This window comes from Otolemur garnettii, unplaced genomic scaffold (genome assembly GCF_000181295.1).
Source record: "Otolemur garnettii isolate 467f Iridium unplaced genomic scaffold, OtoGar3 scaffold00096, whole genome shotgun sequence".
In the NCBI taxonomy this organism is placed as follows: domain Eukaryota; kingdom Metazoa; phylum Chordata; class Mammalia; order Primates; family Galagidae; genus Otolemur; species Otolemur garnettii.
The window spans coordinates 6,768,440-6,785,896 of NW_003852491.1; the positions used below are offsets into that span (position 1 = coordinate 6,768,440).

General features: G+C 52.9%; 2 protein-coding genes across 4 annotated transcripts; one reads left to right on the top strand and one right to left on the bottom strand.

Annotated features, from left to right (window-relative positions):
• Positions 1 to 1,984: 1,984 nt before the first annotated feature.
• DOC2A (double C2 domain alpha) lies at positions 1,985 to 7,902 on the top strand. Its single transcript, XM_003795787.1, has 11 exons — positions 1,985 to 2,178; positions 2,841 to 3,114; positions 3,477 to 3,556; positions 3,783 to 3,857; positions 3,989 to 4,098; positions 6,070 to 6,196; positions 6,280 to 6,339; positions 6,424 to 6,587; positions 6,704 to 6,785; positions 6,876 to 6,972; positions 7,056 to 7,902. The coding sequence occupies exons 2-11, from the start codon at positions 2,850 to 2,852 to the stop codon at positions 7,199 to 7,201; spliced, it is 1,206 nt and encodes a 401-aa protein (XP_003795835.1). The 5' UTR covers positions 1,985 to 2,178; positions 2,841 to 2,849; the 3' UTR covers positions 7,202 to 7,902.
• Positions 7,614 to 17,397, bottom strand: INO80E (INO80 complex subunit E). Of its 3 annotated transcripts, XM_023516690.1 has the most exons (8): positions 17,215 to 17,397; positions 16,984 to 17,054; positions 16,743 to 16,795; positions 13,145 to 13,223; positions 12,932 to 13,043; positions 12,425 to 12,541; positions 8,733 to 8,825; positions 7,614 to 8,185 (listed from the first exon to the last, which is right to left on the bottom strand). In XM_023516690.1, the coding sequence occupies exons 1-7, from the start codon at positions 17,293 to 17,295 to the stop codon at positions 8,754 to 8,756; spliced, it is 585 nt and encodes a 194-aa protein (XP_023372458.1). In that variant the 5' UTR covers positions 17,296 to 17,397; the 3' UTR covers positions 7,614 to 8,185; positions 8,733 to 8,753. The 3 variants fall into 3 exon arrangements, with proteins under 3 accessions (XP_023372458.1, XP_023372457.1, XP_003795836.1); XM_003795788.3 differs by lacking the exon at positions 8,733 to 8,825 and having other exon boundaries at positions 7,615 to 8,185; XM_023516689.1 differs by lacking the exons at positions 8,733 to 8,825; positions 12,425 to 12,541 and having other exon boundaries at positions 17,215 to 17,395.
• Positions 17,398 to 17,457: the final 60 nt, after the last annotated feature.

The following is a 17,457-nucleotide window of genomic DNA, read 5'->3' on the forward strand; positions in this document are numbered from 1 at the left end:
AAAAAAAAAAAAAAACTGTGAGAGCTGGCGTGGTGGCTCATGCCTGTAATCCCAGTGCTCTGGAAGGCCGAGGTGGGCAGATTGCTTGAGCTCAGGAGTTCAAAACCAGCCTGAGCAAGATGGAGGTCTCATCTCTAAAAATAGCCGGGTGTTGTGGCCGGTGCCTGTAGTCCCAGCTACTTGGGAGGCTGAGGCAAGAGAATTGCTGGAGCCCAAGAGTTTGAGGTTGCTGTGAGCTATGTTGCCATAGCACTCAACCCAGGGCCATGGAGTATGACTGTCTCAAATAAATAAATAAATTGTGGTAAATATGCATAACAAAACTCACCTCTTTAACCCTTTTTTTGGAGACAGTCTCACTCTGTTGCCCTAGGCTAGAGTGCCTGCCTCTACATCAGCCTAGCTCACAGCAACCTCAAACTCCTAGGTTCAAACCATCCTGCCTCAGCCTCCCAAGTAGTTGGGACTACAGGAGCCCACCAATACACCTGGCTAACATCTTTAACCATTTTTAAGTGTAAGGTTAGTGTTACGTATATTTTACCTTATTGCATAATCACATTTCTCTCTTTTAAATGACAAGACTTAGCAATGGTGACTTAATGCCAGGCTCGGTTTAGGGCACTAGGGACTTGAAGATGATTCAGCCTCTGCTTGCTGTGGAACTCCGGGCTGGTGGGGGAGGCACAGCCAAAACAGTGCGGGCAGAGCTGAATTCAAGCTAGTGCTGGAAGCTGAGGGGGCAGAGGAGGGTGCTCCAGGAAGGCTCTAAGGAAAAGGTGATCGAGATGATTCCTGAAGGAAGGGCAGGAAGATCTCCCAGCTAAAGGAGCGCACATGAGTCAAGGTCCAGAGGCTAAGAAATCAAGGAACTGTTGTTTCTAGGAATTGCAGGTAACTGATGGGAGCTGGCAGTGGGCAGCAAGATGATGAGGTCCTTTATCTTTCTGGGATGGTAAGTTTCGGGCAAAAGAGACCAAAGGCTAGGGCCAGACTGACAGGCTGGTGGCAGGCATGGGGGTGGCAGGGTTCCCGTGAGAAATGGCAGAGAGGAGGACAAGGCTTTGGGCATTCAGAGTCAGCTTGGCTCTGAATGCCCTAAACCTGCCGTCTTACTTTCTCTGACCCCACTCCCCACCTGCAAGACAGAACTTGCGATTGCGCTGGGGGCGGGGGGGAGGGTGGATCCCCAAAGGAGATGACATACCTGGGAAGGGGGGAACGCTTTTCCCAGGGAATTGATTTGGGTCACAGGTAGAGACTCCTGAACAACCAAAGGGAGGAGGTATGGGAGATGCCACAGCCTCAGGCCTCTGTCTCCTCCCTCAGACTGTGAAGCTCCCCAGCCGCATCCAGGACCCTGAGATCCGAGGCCGGACACCGCAGGTGGATCGGATCCCCGGCCCTGCCCTCTCGTAGGTCACTGCGGATCTCTAAGCCCCACCCCACGGCCCCGCCTCTACTGATCTGGGGAGGGGGCGAGTGGACGTCCCGCGCTTTCTGCGGGGGAGGGGCATGAGGAGGCGCAGGAGGAGAGCTGGTGTCTCCATGGCAACTAGGCCGGAGGTCAGCCCCGGAGACACCGGGAAGAGAAGGGAAAAAGCGAGGGAGGGAGGTGCCGAGGGCTCCGCAGGGGTGGCGCGGGCCTGGGTCTCCTGGGAGGAGTTGGGGAAGACCCGGTAATCTTGCTGCGGGTTCCTGGTGGCGCAGGAGCCCGCGTGTTTGCGAATGCAAACGAAGTATACGAAGTATACGAAGTTCTCCGTGTAAGTGTGTCAGCTTGTGTCTGTGTTTGTGTATGTGTGTGAACGTGCACACGTGGGTATGGGGTGTGCGTGCGGGAGTGCCCGGGCACACGAGTGTGTGCCCACGAGCGTGTGCGCGCGCGCGGGCACTCGTGTCGGCGTGTGCGCTCCCGAGAGTGCCCAGGCGGGCGCCGGGTGTGAGCGGGAGAGTCCCACCCCTCTTTCCGCCCCTCCGCCGCCTGCGCCGGCGGCATCGGCGCCTCCACCTCGCTCACCCTCCTCCCCGCACTTTCTCTGCGCTCCCTGCTCTCGGTCGCACAGCCGGACTCGCGCTCTTCTCGCCGGCAGCCCTGGGAATCGCCCGCCGCCACCGCCCAGCCTGCACCCGCCGGCCCCTACCCCGTGCCTGGGCACCTGTTGGAGGCAGAGACAGGTGCAGGGGGCTGGGCCAGCTGGGGCGTGAGGGTGAGGGGCAGCGCCTTAGCCTGCTGCACTCCGGGGGTGTTTGGCTCTCCTGCTGCTGCAATTTCTGGCGCTCCTGGGGAGCCAAGCTCCGGAGGAGGCATCTGAGGCAGGGGTCTCCACCGGGGGCTGCGGAAAGGGGGCGGGAACCCTACAAGCTGACAGACCTTGGGCTTGAATAAAGGGACAGTGGGAAGTGAAGCCTAGAGGGCTGGTTGATAACCTAATCAGACCAGCGCTTGGTGCAGAGGATGGACAGAGCCTCAGAGAGACAGGTGGGGACCTATGGAGACGCTTGGAGTAGTTAGAGTTCCGGGGCAGACAGGAGCTCAGAATGAGAGGAAGGAGCTGGGAATATGACAGAAGAACAACCTAGTGGTAGGTGGGCAAGAGGGCTGTCTCCTGGGAGTGGGCTGGTTGCCTGGCCCCTGTGCAGTAAGGCCTGGGCTACTGGAGGGCTAGGCCTCCTGCTTGCACCTCTGGCTCAGGCCACCCTGTCCCTTGACACCTAGGAAGGGAGACCAGTGAGGGCCCCACAGACCAAAGAGGTTACTGCTGTGCCCTCAGCTACCAATGGTAGGTATGAAAAGGCAATCTGGGCTCAGGCTTGCTCACACCCCCTCCCCCAGCCAGGGGTGCTTCATGAGGGGCCGCAGGGGCGACCGCATGACCATCAACATCCAGGAGCACATGGCCATCAACGTGTGCCCCGGGCCCATCCGGCCCATCCGCCAGATCTCTGACTACTTCCCCCGCTGGGGACCAGGACCTGAAGGGGGTGGCGGGGGCTTCGGGGAGGCCCCTGCTCATCTGGCTCCGCTGGCTCTGGCCCCCCCTGTGGCCCTCCTTGGGGCCACCACGCCTGAGGATGGAGCTGAACTGGACAGCTATGACTCAGATGATACCAGTGAGTCTGGGGGTGCAAAGGGGCCTCCAGGCTTGTGGGGAGGGAAGGGGCCCTGCTGGGTGTGCATGGTGGTGGTGGGGACAGTGGGGACTGCTGCCACAGCTGCAGTCAGTGTGTGGAGATTACAGCTTCAGAAAGGCTCAATATTCAATATTTCTGCTGAGACACTCCACCACCCACACAGCTCCAGTTGCGGCCGAGCCAGGGACCCAGAGGCACACACACATGCACATGCCCACTCAGCCTCTTGCACACACACTCTTGGGCTGATGGAGATGGAGACGCACACCCCGTGCCTCCAGCTGATCTCACACATACTTGCCTTCACACACAGACTCATACTACCTTTCCCCTCTCTCCAGCTGCCCTGGGCATGCTGGAGTTTGACCTTCTCTACGACCAGGCCTCCTGCACTCTGCACTGTAGAATCCTCAGGGCCAAGGTGGGCACTCCCTGCCTCCCAAGTCCTAGCCCTGTTTGCCTCCTGCTTCAGGAAGGGTGGTGGCTTTCCATTCGTCCTTCCCTTCCCCAGGCCCAATGCCTACTCCTTTCCTCCCTGCCCCAGCACCCTCCTTCGGGCTCTGCAAACCTCAGGGGGCCAGCTCCATGGAGGGAGGGAAGGAGAGAGGTTGGGAGCCCATAGCCCTCTTCCCTGCATTCCTCTCCAGGGCCTCAAGCCCATGGATTTCAATGGGCTCGCAGACCCCTACGTCAAGCTGCACTTGCTGCCTGGAGCCTGCAAGGTAATAGCCTCCTCTCTCCCCAAGTGCCTGGCCCAGCTGACAGGGTGGGGCGGGGTCGTCTATTCTAGAAGGCCTCAGCCTCTGTGGGTTTGGGAGACAAATATTCAGAACCCTTCATCCCCATACCCCAGGCCAATAAGCTAAAAACGAAGACTCAGAGGAACACGCTGAATCCTGTGTGGAATGAAGATCTGATGTACAGTGGAATCACAGATGATGACATCACTCACAAGGTGCTCAGGTGAGGGCTCATTCTCCCCAATGTGAAGGACTCCAGCTTAGCACCTCCTCTGGAACAGTAGTCACTGTAACCTTTTCCGGTTGATTGATCTATGCCCCCCTCCTCCGAAGCTCAAGAACAATTAGTAGCTCCCCATCCTCTCCAGCAGCAGGCAAAGTATTCCCTAGCATTGCTGCCCCCCAAATATCTCTTACCGTTCTTGAGAAGACTGCCTTCTTCTGACTGACCAGTTTATTTATTTATTATTTTATTTTTTTTCCAAGACAAAGTCTTACTTTATCACCCTCGGTAGGGTGCTGTGGTGTCACAGCTTACAACAACCTCAAACTCCTGGGGCTCAAGCGATTCTCTTGCCTCAGCCTCCCCAGTAGCTGGGACTACAGGCACCTGCCACAGTGCCCAGCTATTTTCTGTTGCAGTTTGGCCAGGGCTGGGTTCAAACCCGCCACCCTCGGTATATGAGGCCAGTGCCCTACCCACTGAGCCACAGGCGATGCCCTTTTTTATTTTTATTTTTTGAGACAGAGTCTCACTTTGTTGCCCTCGGTAGAGTGCTGTGGCATCATAGCTCAGAGCAACCTCAAACTCTTGGGCTCAAGTGATTCTCTTGCATCAGCCTCCCAAGTAGCTGAGACTACAGGTGCCCGCCACAATGCCCAGCTGTATTTAGACGATGTCTCCCTCTGGCTTAGGCTGGTCTGGAACCTGTGAGCTCAGGTAATCCACCCGCCTTGGCCTCCCAGAGTGCTGATTACAGGCCTGAACATAGCCCTGGAACTGTGTCCTGTTGTGTCTCTTCCCTCTGGAAATCACCTTCTCTACCAGTCTAAATCTACTCATTTGAGCCTCAGTCCACTGTCTTCTGAAACCTATCACTGGTCATGGAGACCCTTTCTCAGAGCCCTGGGGTGAAGTCAGACCTATGCAGCTTAGGTCTATGCCTTCTATTCCCTGAGTTCCTCTAAAATCTCTAGGGAATGAAGTCTTCAGGCACAGGGAACCTACTCCATCATCCCAGGAGATGGGGACTTGAGAATTCCCTCAAAGGTAGTGGAGGGCAGTAAAGAGACCTCTTCCTTTGTTGTCTGGCAATAGGTAGCCACAGAAGGATTTGCATCAGGGAAGGGGCACGATCGGGGCTGTTTTAAAGCTTACCTTGGTGCAGGGTGTATGAGTAGGCTGGGGTCGGGAGTGTGTGTGTGTGGGGGAAGAGGGAGTACCAGAAAGGCTAGCCGCATGTTCCAGAGGTGAAGGAGTGAGGCCTAAAATAAGTGTTCACTAGTGCCCAGCCCTTGGCTAAGCATTAATGTAAACATTTTTCTTTCATTTGATTATCTTCCTTTTACAGTTGGCCATTGGGGCTTTGGGAGATTGAATGACTTGCCCAAGGTCACACAGGTGGCTTAAAAGTAGCAGGGCTGGGTTTTGAACACCGATGTCACAGCTACCCATCACAACAGCAGGTCACAGCAGAAGCAGTGTAGAGGCTACCAAAGTCAAAGCAATTATTTTTCATCACTGGGCTCATTATGTCCCTGCAGGTTGGCTCCCTGCTCCATGCATAGGACAGGAGGGCCCGAAGACATGTGGAGTCCTTGTCTGGCTGCTCAAGGCTCTTCTACCTCTTATAGCCTGTATCTGTGGACATATCCACCAACACCTGCTCTGTGGCCTTCAGTCAGACCCTTCCTGAAGGCAGATAGTAGGATGGTCCCCATGATTTGTGAGGGCTTCTTGTAGTGGCTGAGCAGGTCCTTCCTTCCTCATGGACCAGGGACAGCCTGAGCTGCTGGAACAGGAGGGGCAGAGGAAAATGCAAATTGTCCCTCTCAGGCTCCAGCCCAGTTTTCCAGATGTAGTGGGAAGTACTATGTATTTAGGGGAGAGCTGAGATAGGTCTGAAGATCTCTCTCCCATATTGGAGCAGGGCTAAGGACCCCAGGGGGCCCTGACCCTGCAGTTCCCTACCAGGATCACTGTCTGTGATGAGGACAAACTGAGCCACAATGAGTTTATTGGGGAGATCCGAGTACCCCTCCGCCGCCTCAAGCCTTCACAGAAGAAGCATTTTAACATCTGCCTTGAGCGCCAGGTCCCGGTCAGTGTGGGGGCTGCAGAGGCACCAGGGGGAAGGGGCTCTGGAAAGGCCAAGTTTTCAGAACTTTCTCTTTGCCTCCTCAGCTGGCTTCACCCTCTTCCATGTCAGCAGCGTTGAGGGGCATTTCCTGTTATCTGAAGGAGGTGAGGCACCTCACAGGGACTGTATCTGGGTGGGAGGCGTGGTAAAACCCAGGCTAGGCTGACCCCTTCATCTGTCCCATGCAGCTGGAACAGGCAGAGCAGGGGCCTGGGCTGCTAGAAGAGCGTGGCCGCATCCTGCTGAGCCTCAGCTACAGCTCTCGGCACCGGGGACTGCTGGTGGGCATTGTCCGCTGTGCCCACCTGGCTGCCATGGACGTCAATGGCTACTCCGACCCCTATGTTAAGACGTGAGCCCTCACTCTAAGGCCTGTTCTACCCTCCCCAGGGAGTCTGAGCCCTGACCCATATTCCTTTGGGGCTTGTCCCTAACCACATGACTCCCCTCTCTCCACCCCACTTTTAGGTACCTGAGACCGGATGTGGATAAGAAATCCAAGCATAAGACATGTGTGAAGAAGAAGACCCTAAATCCAGAATTTAATGAGGTAGGCAGGGCATGGACTAGAATCCAGGTGGGCTGGTGGTACGCAGAGGGGAGAGGACTTCATGGAAGGTGCGGCTTGCCTTGTCCCCAGGAGTTCTTCTACGAGATGGAGCTCACCACTCTGGCCACCAAGACGCTGGAAGTCACAGTCTGGGACTATGACATTGGCAAATCCAATGACTTCATCGGTAAGGGAGGAGCCTGGCTATGTGGTGCTGGGGGAGGGTGACTCACAGGAAGAGGGTCCTGACTCTGCCTGCCCCCCTCCCAGGTGGTGTGTCCCTGGGGCTGGGAGCCCGTGGTGAGGCTCGAAAGCACTGGAGTGACTGCCTGCAGCAGCTGGACACAGCCCTGGAGCGCTGGCACACCCTGACTAGTGAGCTGCCCCCAGCAGCTGGGGCTCTGCCTTCCACCTGAATGGACCACAGCTGCCCAGTGGGCCCTTCTGGTTGGGTCCAGTACCCAACCTTTGCACGAGTGTGTTGCACGTTTACACGGGGTGGGATGCCCCTGCCCCGCACTACTTGTCTTATTTTTTGTGAGAGTCTCTGTGACCGTGGGTCTGTCTTCTTGTGAGGGACTGTGGAGATCTATGTTCACATATGCAAACTTCCTCCTGCCTGACTTGCTAATACCTGCAAATATGCAAATCACCCATGCTCTCCACACCTGTGGGGGTGCTGCCAGAGCCTCTGCTCCAAGCCCCCCAACTCCTATGGCTCCTCTCTCCTGCCTCTCCATGCTGCCCGTCCCCTCCCCTCACAGGGAGGAGGGCGGATTAGGGGAGGTTCAGAGGAAGATGTTTCCAAAACAGAAAAGGACAAAAAAAACCAGAGACACTTCTTTAATACAGAATCTTCATTTAAAAAAACAAAACAAAACCTAGCCCTATATAGCTGCCCTTTTAAAGGGGTGGCCACTTTGGGGTCTCTGCCTCCCCAAGAGGTGGCAGATGCTCCTGGCCACTCATCTAAATAACTGTCCCCTGGATGGGGTTGGGATGTGAAGGCAGGGCCCCTGCCACTTTCCTGGGGGACGTTCGTGCATGTTTACGCCTTTTCTGATCATGTCAGTGGCCGAAGCATGGCAACTGGGCACCAATAAACTTCTCTGAGGAAGCTGGGGACTTGGCATGTGCTGGCAGGGGGAAGGGGGTGCTGGGCAGACAGCAGCAGGTGGTCACTCCGGGATGTCAATCACCAGGTCATCATCCCCATCCAGGGCATCATCCCCGCTGCCTGCATCGCTGAACATCTGCCGAGGGACGGTGCTCAGGATTGTGGGAGGGTGCATCTTGGGGGGCGGGAGGGGAGTCAGGGCTGCCCCAACCCCGGCCCCAGAACCCCGGCCAGGGAAGGTCAGCGGCCCTCCCACAGGACAGTCTGGGGGTCCCACCGCCATCTGTAGCAGGGGAAGAAACACAGGGAGGGCTCATCAGGGAGGCACTAAAACCTCCAGGAGGCAGGGCACTGACTCCCCCAGGGCAACTCTGGGGGACAGAATGGGGCAGTAAGCACAGCCTGGATTTGGGACCCTGCCCTATCTCAGCCCCTTCAGAATCTCAAACCAGCAAGTGCCTGGGGGGTGAAGGGTGGTAATGGAGGTGAGATGGAGTGGAGGTCTTATAGGAAACCAGGAGGGAAAGCCTGGGCCCTGCCCTGTCCAGGGAGGCACCTTAGCTGCTGCTGCTGTAACAGCAGTTAACACCACAGTCAGGCTGGAGAGCCTGCCTGCCTCTGGGCACCTCAGATACTGCTTGCCACCACTGGCTGCTTTCTACCTCCTCCAGGGTGGGATTCACTGTTTCAGTGGAGAATACTGCGGGCCACCCGAGCCAGGAACCTGGGCAGCTTCTTTGCCCCCCAGGAACTTTTATTGTATCTTGGTCGGGCCCCTCCTTGGAATCCCCGCAGCCACTGGCCTAGGCCAGGCCCTCCTCTCAGCTCACCTGTGCTATGGTACCAGCCTCCTAACTGGACTCCCTGCCTTCAGCCTCTCCCAGATCCAGCTCCTCCTCCACACTGCAGCCAGAGTGATCTCTCTAAAACACAAACCTGAGCATGTCATTCTTCCACTCAGGGTCCTCAGGCTCCTCACTGCCCTATGGACAGGCAGTGCAACATGCCTGACAACAGGCCAGCCCCTCCACCTGGGGCATCCTTCTCTAGTTGTCAAAAGTTCTGCTTTTGTCCTCTGAGGCCAGGAAGTGGCCACTCTCCTGCCCAACCCTCCAGCCCCACTCTGCCAAATCCTCCCCATGGAGGGCTCTGGTTTCTGACAGCCACCATGCTTTGCCTGAGGGCATAAGCTGAGCCCCTACTATGTGTCAGGTGATTTCTGTTAATGAACTTCAACCTTTAGGACATGATAGGAGGGAGGAGAGGTCAAGTGCCAGAGGTGGACACTGAGACTTGGAGATGAAGGCCCGAAGGAACAGGCGCACAAGGGTTCTGCTGGGCAGTGTCCAGTCTGGCCCTGGGGTGCCATGGGGAGCCAGCATGATTCAGACCTTTGGTACAGAGCCTGGCAGGACTGATAACCATCAAGGATCCCAGCTCTGAACAGTGCTCCTGAACTCAGTACACACAGGAGCAGATGAACATGCACAACCAAAGCAGATAGCTGCCCGAGGTCTACCCTGTCCTCTGGCTCCCACCACTCCATCCTGCCCCTATTCCCCATGTCCTGCCCTTGCCTGAACTTACTCAATGGTGTCCTCAATATGAGTCATGGCAGTTAATGTTTACCTGTGGCTGACCAGGGGCCAGGCTCTGGGCTCAGTGTTTTCTACCCCCTTAACTCATGTCCTTCACAATGGCTCCACTAAACAAAGAAGCTGAGGCTCAAAGAATTAAAGGACATGCCCAAGGACATGGTGAGTATGAGGAAAAGCTGAGATTCCAACCCAGCCAAATCTGACTCTGGCCCAAACTTCAAGTGACCTACTTCAGTCTTCACAGTTGCCCCACCTCTGCTCAGACTTGCCAAGTCCTCCAGAAACTTCAGGGATTCCCACTCCCTCTTGGGTGGCAGGCAGACTCCTGATTCTGGGCATGCAGGCACCTGTAACCTCACCCTACCCTACTTCTTGATCAATGTTGTTTTACTCAGTAACCCAGCTCTAGCCCAAACAACACTTAATTTTTTTGACATAGTCTCAAGCAGGTACCCTGAGTAGAGTACATGACATCATAGCTCACAGCAACCTCAAGCTCTTGGGTTCAAGCAATCCTCTTTCCTCAGTTTTTCTATTTTTAGCAGAGATGGGGGTCTCGTTCTTGCATAGGCTAGTCTCGAAATCCTGAGCTCAAGCAATCCACTCGCCTTGGCCTCCCAGAGTGCTGGGATTATAGGCATGAACCACTGTGCCTGGCCCCAAACACTTTAACTTGTGTCCCCGTCCCCCTTTCCATGATGACTTCATCCTGGAATATCCAAATCTCACTCACCCTGGGATCAAATATTCCCTTTTTTGAAATCTTCCCCAATTTATTACTCATCTCCCCATTTGCACAGTCATTGACCGGGGTCCCCTTCCCAGCACACATTTCTCTCCTAATTGTCCAGAACTTAGCTCCCTGTCAGTGCTCCACTGCAGGACCCAGCACCAGCCAGAAAGCCACAAGCAGTCCTGCCCACATGGTGCCATACTCTTTCTTCCTGCCCTGGGCCTTCTCCACCACTCTGCCCTCTGGGCCAAAAGCAAAAACCCTGCTAAGAAAAGCAAGGGCTAGTATTATTGCCCCCATTTTTCAGGATCAGGAGCTTAAGTAACTCAGGGAGTAAATGGCAGTGCTGGAATTTGAACTCTAGAACCCAAACTCCTTAACCACCATAAACATGCCTCCCATCTTGCTTCTGGCTCCATCCAGTCTTGAAAGCTGTCCAGCCCAGTCCCTACTCAACTTTTTTTTGAGACAGGGTCTTGCTCATTGTCCCTTGTTGGAGTGCTATGGCATTATCATAGCTCATAGTAAATTTAAACTCCTGGGCTCAAGCAATCCTCCTGCCTCAGCTTCCCAAGTAGGTGGGACTACAGGCACACGTCACCATGCCTAGATAATTTTTTAATATTTTTTGTAGAGATGGGGTCTCGCTCTTGCTCAGGCTGGTCTTGAACTAGTCTCAAAGATTGTTCCACCTAGGCCTCAACAGAGAGCTAGGATTACATGCATGAACCACCACTCCCAGCCCCCTACTGAACTTTGAATCAGAGATAGAAGGGCACTCTGTATCCTCAGCTCGCCCTCTTCATCAGCCTGGGGCTAGGGAGCAGCCCCCTCTTCTCCACCCACACTCTCACCCACCTGAGGGGTGCATCTATCTCCATGCTGCCAGTTCCCAATGTCATCCCCGTGAACCCAGTCATCACTGGCATTTCCAGATGGCATCTCAGCATGTCCATAACCAAACTCCTTGTCTTTCCTCCAAAACCTGCTCCTCCCACCTGCTCTCTTCATCTCAGAAAAAAGGCAATTCCACTCCTCCAGTAGCTGAGGCTAAAAACCCTGGCATCACCTTTGCCTCTTTTCTTGTACAACCTGAGCTGGACTCTTAGGTGCTCCTGCAGCTTGTTCTTTGAAATGGCTCCAGGGACTACCTTTAACCTCTGCACAGATTCTCATGCAGGGTGATAGCCTCCTCCCTTCCTTCCTGACTCACCCTGACCCCTGCATTCAATCTACTCTAAATACTGCAGCATCAGCAATTTTGTTAAAATGTAAATTAGACCAAACTCCCTCTCTGCTCAACCTTCTCCAATACCACATCTGATCCAAAGCACAAGTCAAGGCTTTCCCATACCTCTGAGGCCCAGCTCTCAGGTCTCTGCCAGGCCCCCTGCCCACTCTTCTCCTTATTCTCTTCCCATCACAGAGACTCCTTCCAGATCTTTGCACAAGCCAAGCAGGTCCCTCCTCAGGGTTATTATACTGGTTGATCCACCCCAGTCCAAAACTCATTCCCAGTTAGCCACATGGCTGCTCTCATTTCCTTTAAGTCTGATCAAATAACATTCCAAACTGACAACCTTGAACATCAGCCCCACCCTCCAGAGCTCTCTGTCCCTTCACCTGACTCTGTTCTGTACCATGGTGCCTATTTATCTTATTTTCTATCTTGTTAAAATGTAAGCTCCATGAAGGCCAGGAATTTTTGTTTTGTTCACAATTGTATCTGCAGCACCTACAAAAATGCCTGTACACAGTAGGTGCTCCTCAAACACACACTGATCACATCTAGTTTGCTCACTTTACAGAGGGTTGAAGAGAGCTGCTCAAGGTCACAAGGTTTTTTAACTTGGGGCAGTCTTGATTCCAGATCCTACAATTTCACCCCACCTCTAAGGCTGCCTGGCATCACAGAACACTCACATTTGAGAAAACAAGCCTCACCCCAAGTCCTGGACGGGAGGGCAGGACACTAGGCAGCCTCATTCTCAGTTCTGGGCCTGTGAGCCAGGACTTCTCGGACCTATCCCTCAGTGCTTAGCGCTTGCTGGGTCCTCAGAAGCCCCAAATCAACTGGAACTTTGTCCCAGTTCAAAGTTCTTGAACAGGACCCCAGCCTGTCTTGAGCCTCCCTCAGATGGCTGTCCTCCTGCCGATCTGGCCCCTCCCTAACGTCCCCAAATCAGGGTACCTTGAGTTTCCGGGGCAGGCGGGGCCGTTTCTCCCGCTTGGGCCTCAGGGGGCTGGGCTCGGGCAGCTGCAGGGCCAGGTAGTCAGAAGGGAATGGGGGGTAAAGGGGGGAAGCCAGCTGCAGGCAGGAGTTGGGGGTAGAGATGGGAAATGGAGTGGATCAGGGTGAGGTGAAGGGAAGAAATGCAAACAGAAGGAAGAATGGAAAAACAAAAGAGATGGTGATGAGTGTGGCTCCCAGGGCTCCTGAGAACAGAAGGGGAGGGGACAGCAGGACTGTGTCCTGGGGTCTGCTCTCCTCAGTCATGTCCGTCCCCCATTCCTACAACACAGAGAAGTGGGCAGCCCCAACTCATGCCCTCCAAGGGACACTTGCTGGCCACACCCAAACAGATGTCCCCAGAGTTAGGCTGGCCTCACCCTGAGGCCTAGACCTTTGGCCCAAATGACGCCCAATTTATTCCCAGGCATCTCAGTTTACCACTTCCCACCCTTCACCCCAACTCACCGAGCTCAGGTATGGGGAAGGGGTCCCGGAAGACTGCAGGGGAAACCCTGTTGAAGGAGGCAGGGAGAGGCTGGAGGGAGAGGGAGTACCCCCCAGTGGAGGGCTTCTCTTCCTGGAGAAAGAACAGGAAAGGGAATCAGAGGTAGCTCAGAAGCTCAGGTGCCCCGCCCCATCCCATCCCCTCTCCCAGAGAGAGGAATGATGTCTTCTCACCTCTTCGGGGCTGGTGTGTCCGACAACTTGGGTGTTCCCTCGGTCTCACTGTTATCCGAAGATGCAGTGGCATCTGAATCTGTAAGGGTTGAGGAGCTGATCAGTGGGAGTTAAAGGGTCTATCCTACCTTAGAGGGATATAATCTCAACACTACAGGGCTCTGGAGGAGCTGGGCACGGGGGCTCACACCTTCAATTTTAGCACTTTGGGAGGCTGTGAGCCCAGGAGTTCCAGATCAGCCTGGGCACATCAAGAGCCCCTCTCCACAAAAAAATTTAAATTATCCAAGTGTGGTGCTACTTAGTAAGATGAGATGAGAAGATCACCTGAGCCCAAGAGCTGGCGGCTGCAATGAGCTATGATCATGCCACTGCATTCCTGCCTGAGTGACAGCAAGACCCTATCCCTAAAGAAAAAATAAAGAGGCTGGGCGCCTGTGGCTCAAGTGGCTAAGGCGCCAGCCATATACACCTAAGGTGGCGGGTTTGAATCCAGCCCAGGCCCACCAAACAACGATGGCTGCAACCAAAAAATAACCAGGCGTTGTGGTGGGCGCCTGTGGTACCAGCTACTTGGGAGGCGGGGGCAGGAGACTCACTTGAGCCCAGGATTTGGAGATTGCTGTGAGCTGTGATGCCAAGGCACTCTACCCAGGGTGACAGCTTGAGGCTCTGTCTCAAAAAGAAAAAGAGGGAAGGCCGCTCCAGAGCACAGGCACATTCTGTTCTTGGGGGGTGGGGCACAGCTTCCTCAGCCCACTTACTGCTCTGGCTTTTCCCAAACACACTTGCCAAAGATATATCATGTGCCAGGCTCTTTCACACTCCCTACCTTTCCCTGTCTTCATAATCATCAAAGGAGGAAGGTAAGGGTATCCTTTCCACTTGCCACATGAGGTCCCCAAGGCCCAGAAAGGTATGGGCTGGGACTGAACTCAGGTCTGTGACTCCTTAGCCATTTTGTGTCACTTTCTCCTCACTTGCCTCTAATCTGTCTTCAGCTCCTGCCTGTGTTCCACTCCTCATAGCCAGGGTCCTGCTAATCTACTCCTGAAATCTCTCCTACTTTCATCCACTGCTGTCCATTGTAATGGCCACAAGTTTAGGCCAGCTCCATGTCAAAACACCTGCCTTACCAGTTTCACCACTCCCTGCTGCTCACTGTCCACTCCAACACCAAAATGACCTAAAACATAAACCTCCCACATCTTTTGTGATGATATCCCTTCTGCCTGCATGAATTTGTCACTTCTTTATTTTTTTTTTTGAGACAAGAGTCTCACTATGTCACCCTTGGTAGAGTGCTGTAGTGTCACAGCTCACTGCAACCTCAAACTCTTGGGCTTAAGCAATTCTCTTGCCTCAGCCTCCCATGCAGCTGGGACTATGGGTGCCCGCTACAACACCTGGATATTCTTTTGGTTGCAGTTTGTCATTGTTCTTTAGCAGGCCCAGGCCAGGCTTGAACCCGCCAGCTTCGGTGTATGTGGCCGGTGCCCTACTCACTGAGCTACAGGTGCCGAGCCCCTGTGGTGTTTCTTAATCTGATCTCAATCTACCTTTCTGGTCTCCCCCCAAAACTGTACTCTTCATATCACACTAATGTATTTCCTCAAAAAAGAAATTTATTTCCTAGTTCAGCACTCTGCCTAGATGGCCCATCTTTCATGTAATAAACAACTGCAAGACATCATAGAAACTGATCCCAATTTCTCTGCTCAAATAGATCCTTTTAAGAAGCACATTAAATGCCACCACTTCTGAGAAGTTTTCCAGAATCCTTTAGGCCCAGTTAATCACTGGCTGTCTCAGAACCTTCAACTCTCACTTGTCATGGCTTGCCTCAAAACTGCACTGATAAGTGTCATGCTGGGTTCTCTCATGTCTCTTATCCTAAAGTTTCCCTCAGATAGGAAGTTAATTGGAATACCTAAGGCAAGGAATGAGAGGCCAGAATGAAAGTCAAACTTTCTGCCATGACCTGTTTGTCCCTACATGGCCCCTGCCTATTTCCCTTTGTTTGTTATCCTCCTAAAATAAATAAATGAGTGCTGTATGTTCCAACAAAACATTTACAAAAACATGGGTGGCTGATGTTTGTTAATCCTTACCCTAAACTAGTGTTAAAGATACCTTGCAGCAGTAATGCCGTGTAACATGGCTTATGAGGGTTCCACTCAGCAAAAGGCATACAAATGCCCATCTTTTAGGAATTTTTCAAACTGTGGATTTCAATCCATTAGTAGGTCATTAAATCAACTCATTGGTTTGCAACTAGCATTAGAAAGAGGAAAAAGCAATATGAAAAGTATGAGAATGAATTGGATATAGTGACTTATTTAAAGATGTTTCATTAAATACTGTTTTTTAAGTATGTATATATATACACACACACACATTAGGACCTGATCATGATGTAAAATATATAATTAATTGTAAACAATACTCAGAGAAAAGCTTGAAAAACAGCTCTATATGCTTTATCCTTCTGTCCTTCAATCAAGCCTGGCCTATTCTTACCTCATGGCATCTCCATTTGTTATCCTGCCTGGGAAGTTTTGGCTCATGTCTTCATAAGGTAGGTTTCTTCTCTTTATCTAGGTTCTAGCCTCAAACATCACTCCCTGAAAAGGTCTTTCTTAAGTACTCTGTTAAAAGGTTGTTGTTGCCTGCTTCTGTGTGGTCTGCAAGCTAAGAGTGGCTTTTACTTTTTTTTGAGACAGAGTTACACTTTGTCACCCTTGGTAGAGTACCATGGTGTCAGAGCACACAGCAATCTCAAACTCTGGGGCACAAGCGATTCTCTTGCCTCAGCCTCCCAAGTAGCTGGGACTATAGGCGCCTGCCACAATGCCTGGCTATTTTTAGAGATGAGGTCTCAGTCTGGCTCAGGCTGGTCTCAAACCTGTGAGCTCAGGCAATCCACCCACCTCAGCCTCCCAAGTATTGGGATTACAGGTGTGAGCCACTGAGCTCAGCCTGGCTTTTACATTTTTAAGTGATTGAAAGCCGTCAAAAGAAAAATAATACTTCATGTGATAATAAAATGAAGTTCAAATTTCAGTATCTATAAATAAAGTTTTATCGAACACTGCCATACTCACTTATTTACATATCCACCATAAATGCTTTCACACAACAGAAGAGCTGAGTACTGGTAGTTGCATCAATGACTGTATATTCCAGAAAGTCTAAAATATTTATTATCTGGCCCTTTGCAGAAAAAGTTTGTCAATTCCTCTTCCACTATGGTCACCACACCACCTGTTTTCACTCCCTTCAAGTTCTTACAGCTGCTTAAATTTTAGTTTATTTCTTCTTTTACTTATTCTCTGCAACTGTGATATAAATTACAAGATGCCAAGGGTTTCATCCATCTTTGTTATGCCTGTATCCCCTGTGCAAAATGCAGTGTCTGAAACACAGCAGCTTCTCAGTAAATACTTGAATGAAAAAATAGCAGAGGTGGAAGGCAAGCAACTAGGTTTAAGAACAATTAGAGGGTGCCTCATCTTCTACACCCTACAAGGGGCCCAGGAAGCTTGCTGAAGTGCCAGGAGCCATGTTTTCTCCACTAATATTTCATGACCTTGCTCACCAGAAGAGTCTTCATCCACGTTCTCGTACTGCAGAAGTCGGTCTAGGAGGAAACTGAGGGAAGAGGTGGGAGAACGAGAGTGTTTATTCCCATCACAGCAATGTTCTTCTGGGTCCCTGTCCCTTCTAGCTAGCCCAGTGGATCCTTGAAAGAGCCCATGCATTTGTGGCCCTATTCCAGGATGAGGGCCCAAATGCAGATCCCCAAGAGCCGCATCCCTCCGGCCCCCAACGTGCCTCACCTCTTGTCTCGAGACACCTTTAGCAATTTCCTCTGCGCCTTCCTTAGCTCCTCTTGAAAGCACTCGTGCTCCTGCATCAAGAATAAGGTGGGCGCTGTTGTCAACAGCCATCCGTAAAGGGCTCCGCAATTCGGGACAGCTCGCTCCACTCCCTTTAAACATGGGTAAACTGAGGTCCTATCTGCGCCAGGCCTCACTTCCCACAACCTTTCCACACCAGCAAGCACTCACGTAGATAAGGAACTTGAGCTTTCGCTTTAGGTTCCGGTATTTCTTTTTGTAATCCACTTCGCCGTCCGCCGGCCCGTTCATGACCGGCCCGGGAGCGGCGCCCCAGCGCCTGGAGTCCGCTACACCGAGCCGGCTCAGCCCGGCCTCTCACGCCTCTACTTCCGTAGACTCTGCAAGGCTGTGCCGACTAGGACTACAATTCCCAGCGTGCTCCGCGGCCAGGGAGCAGGGCCGCACGGGCCG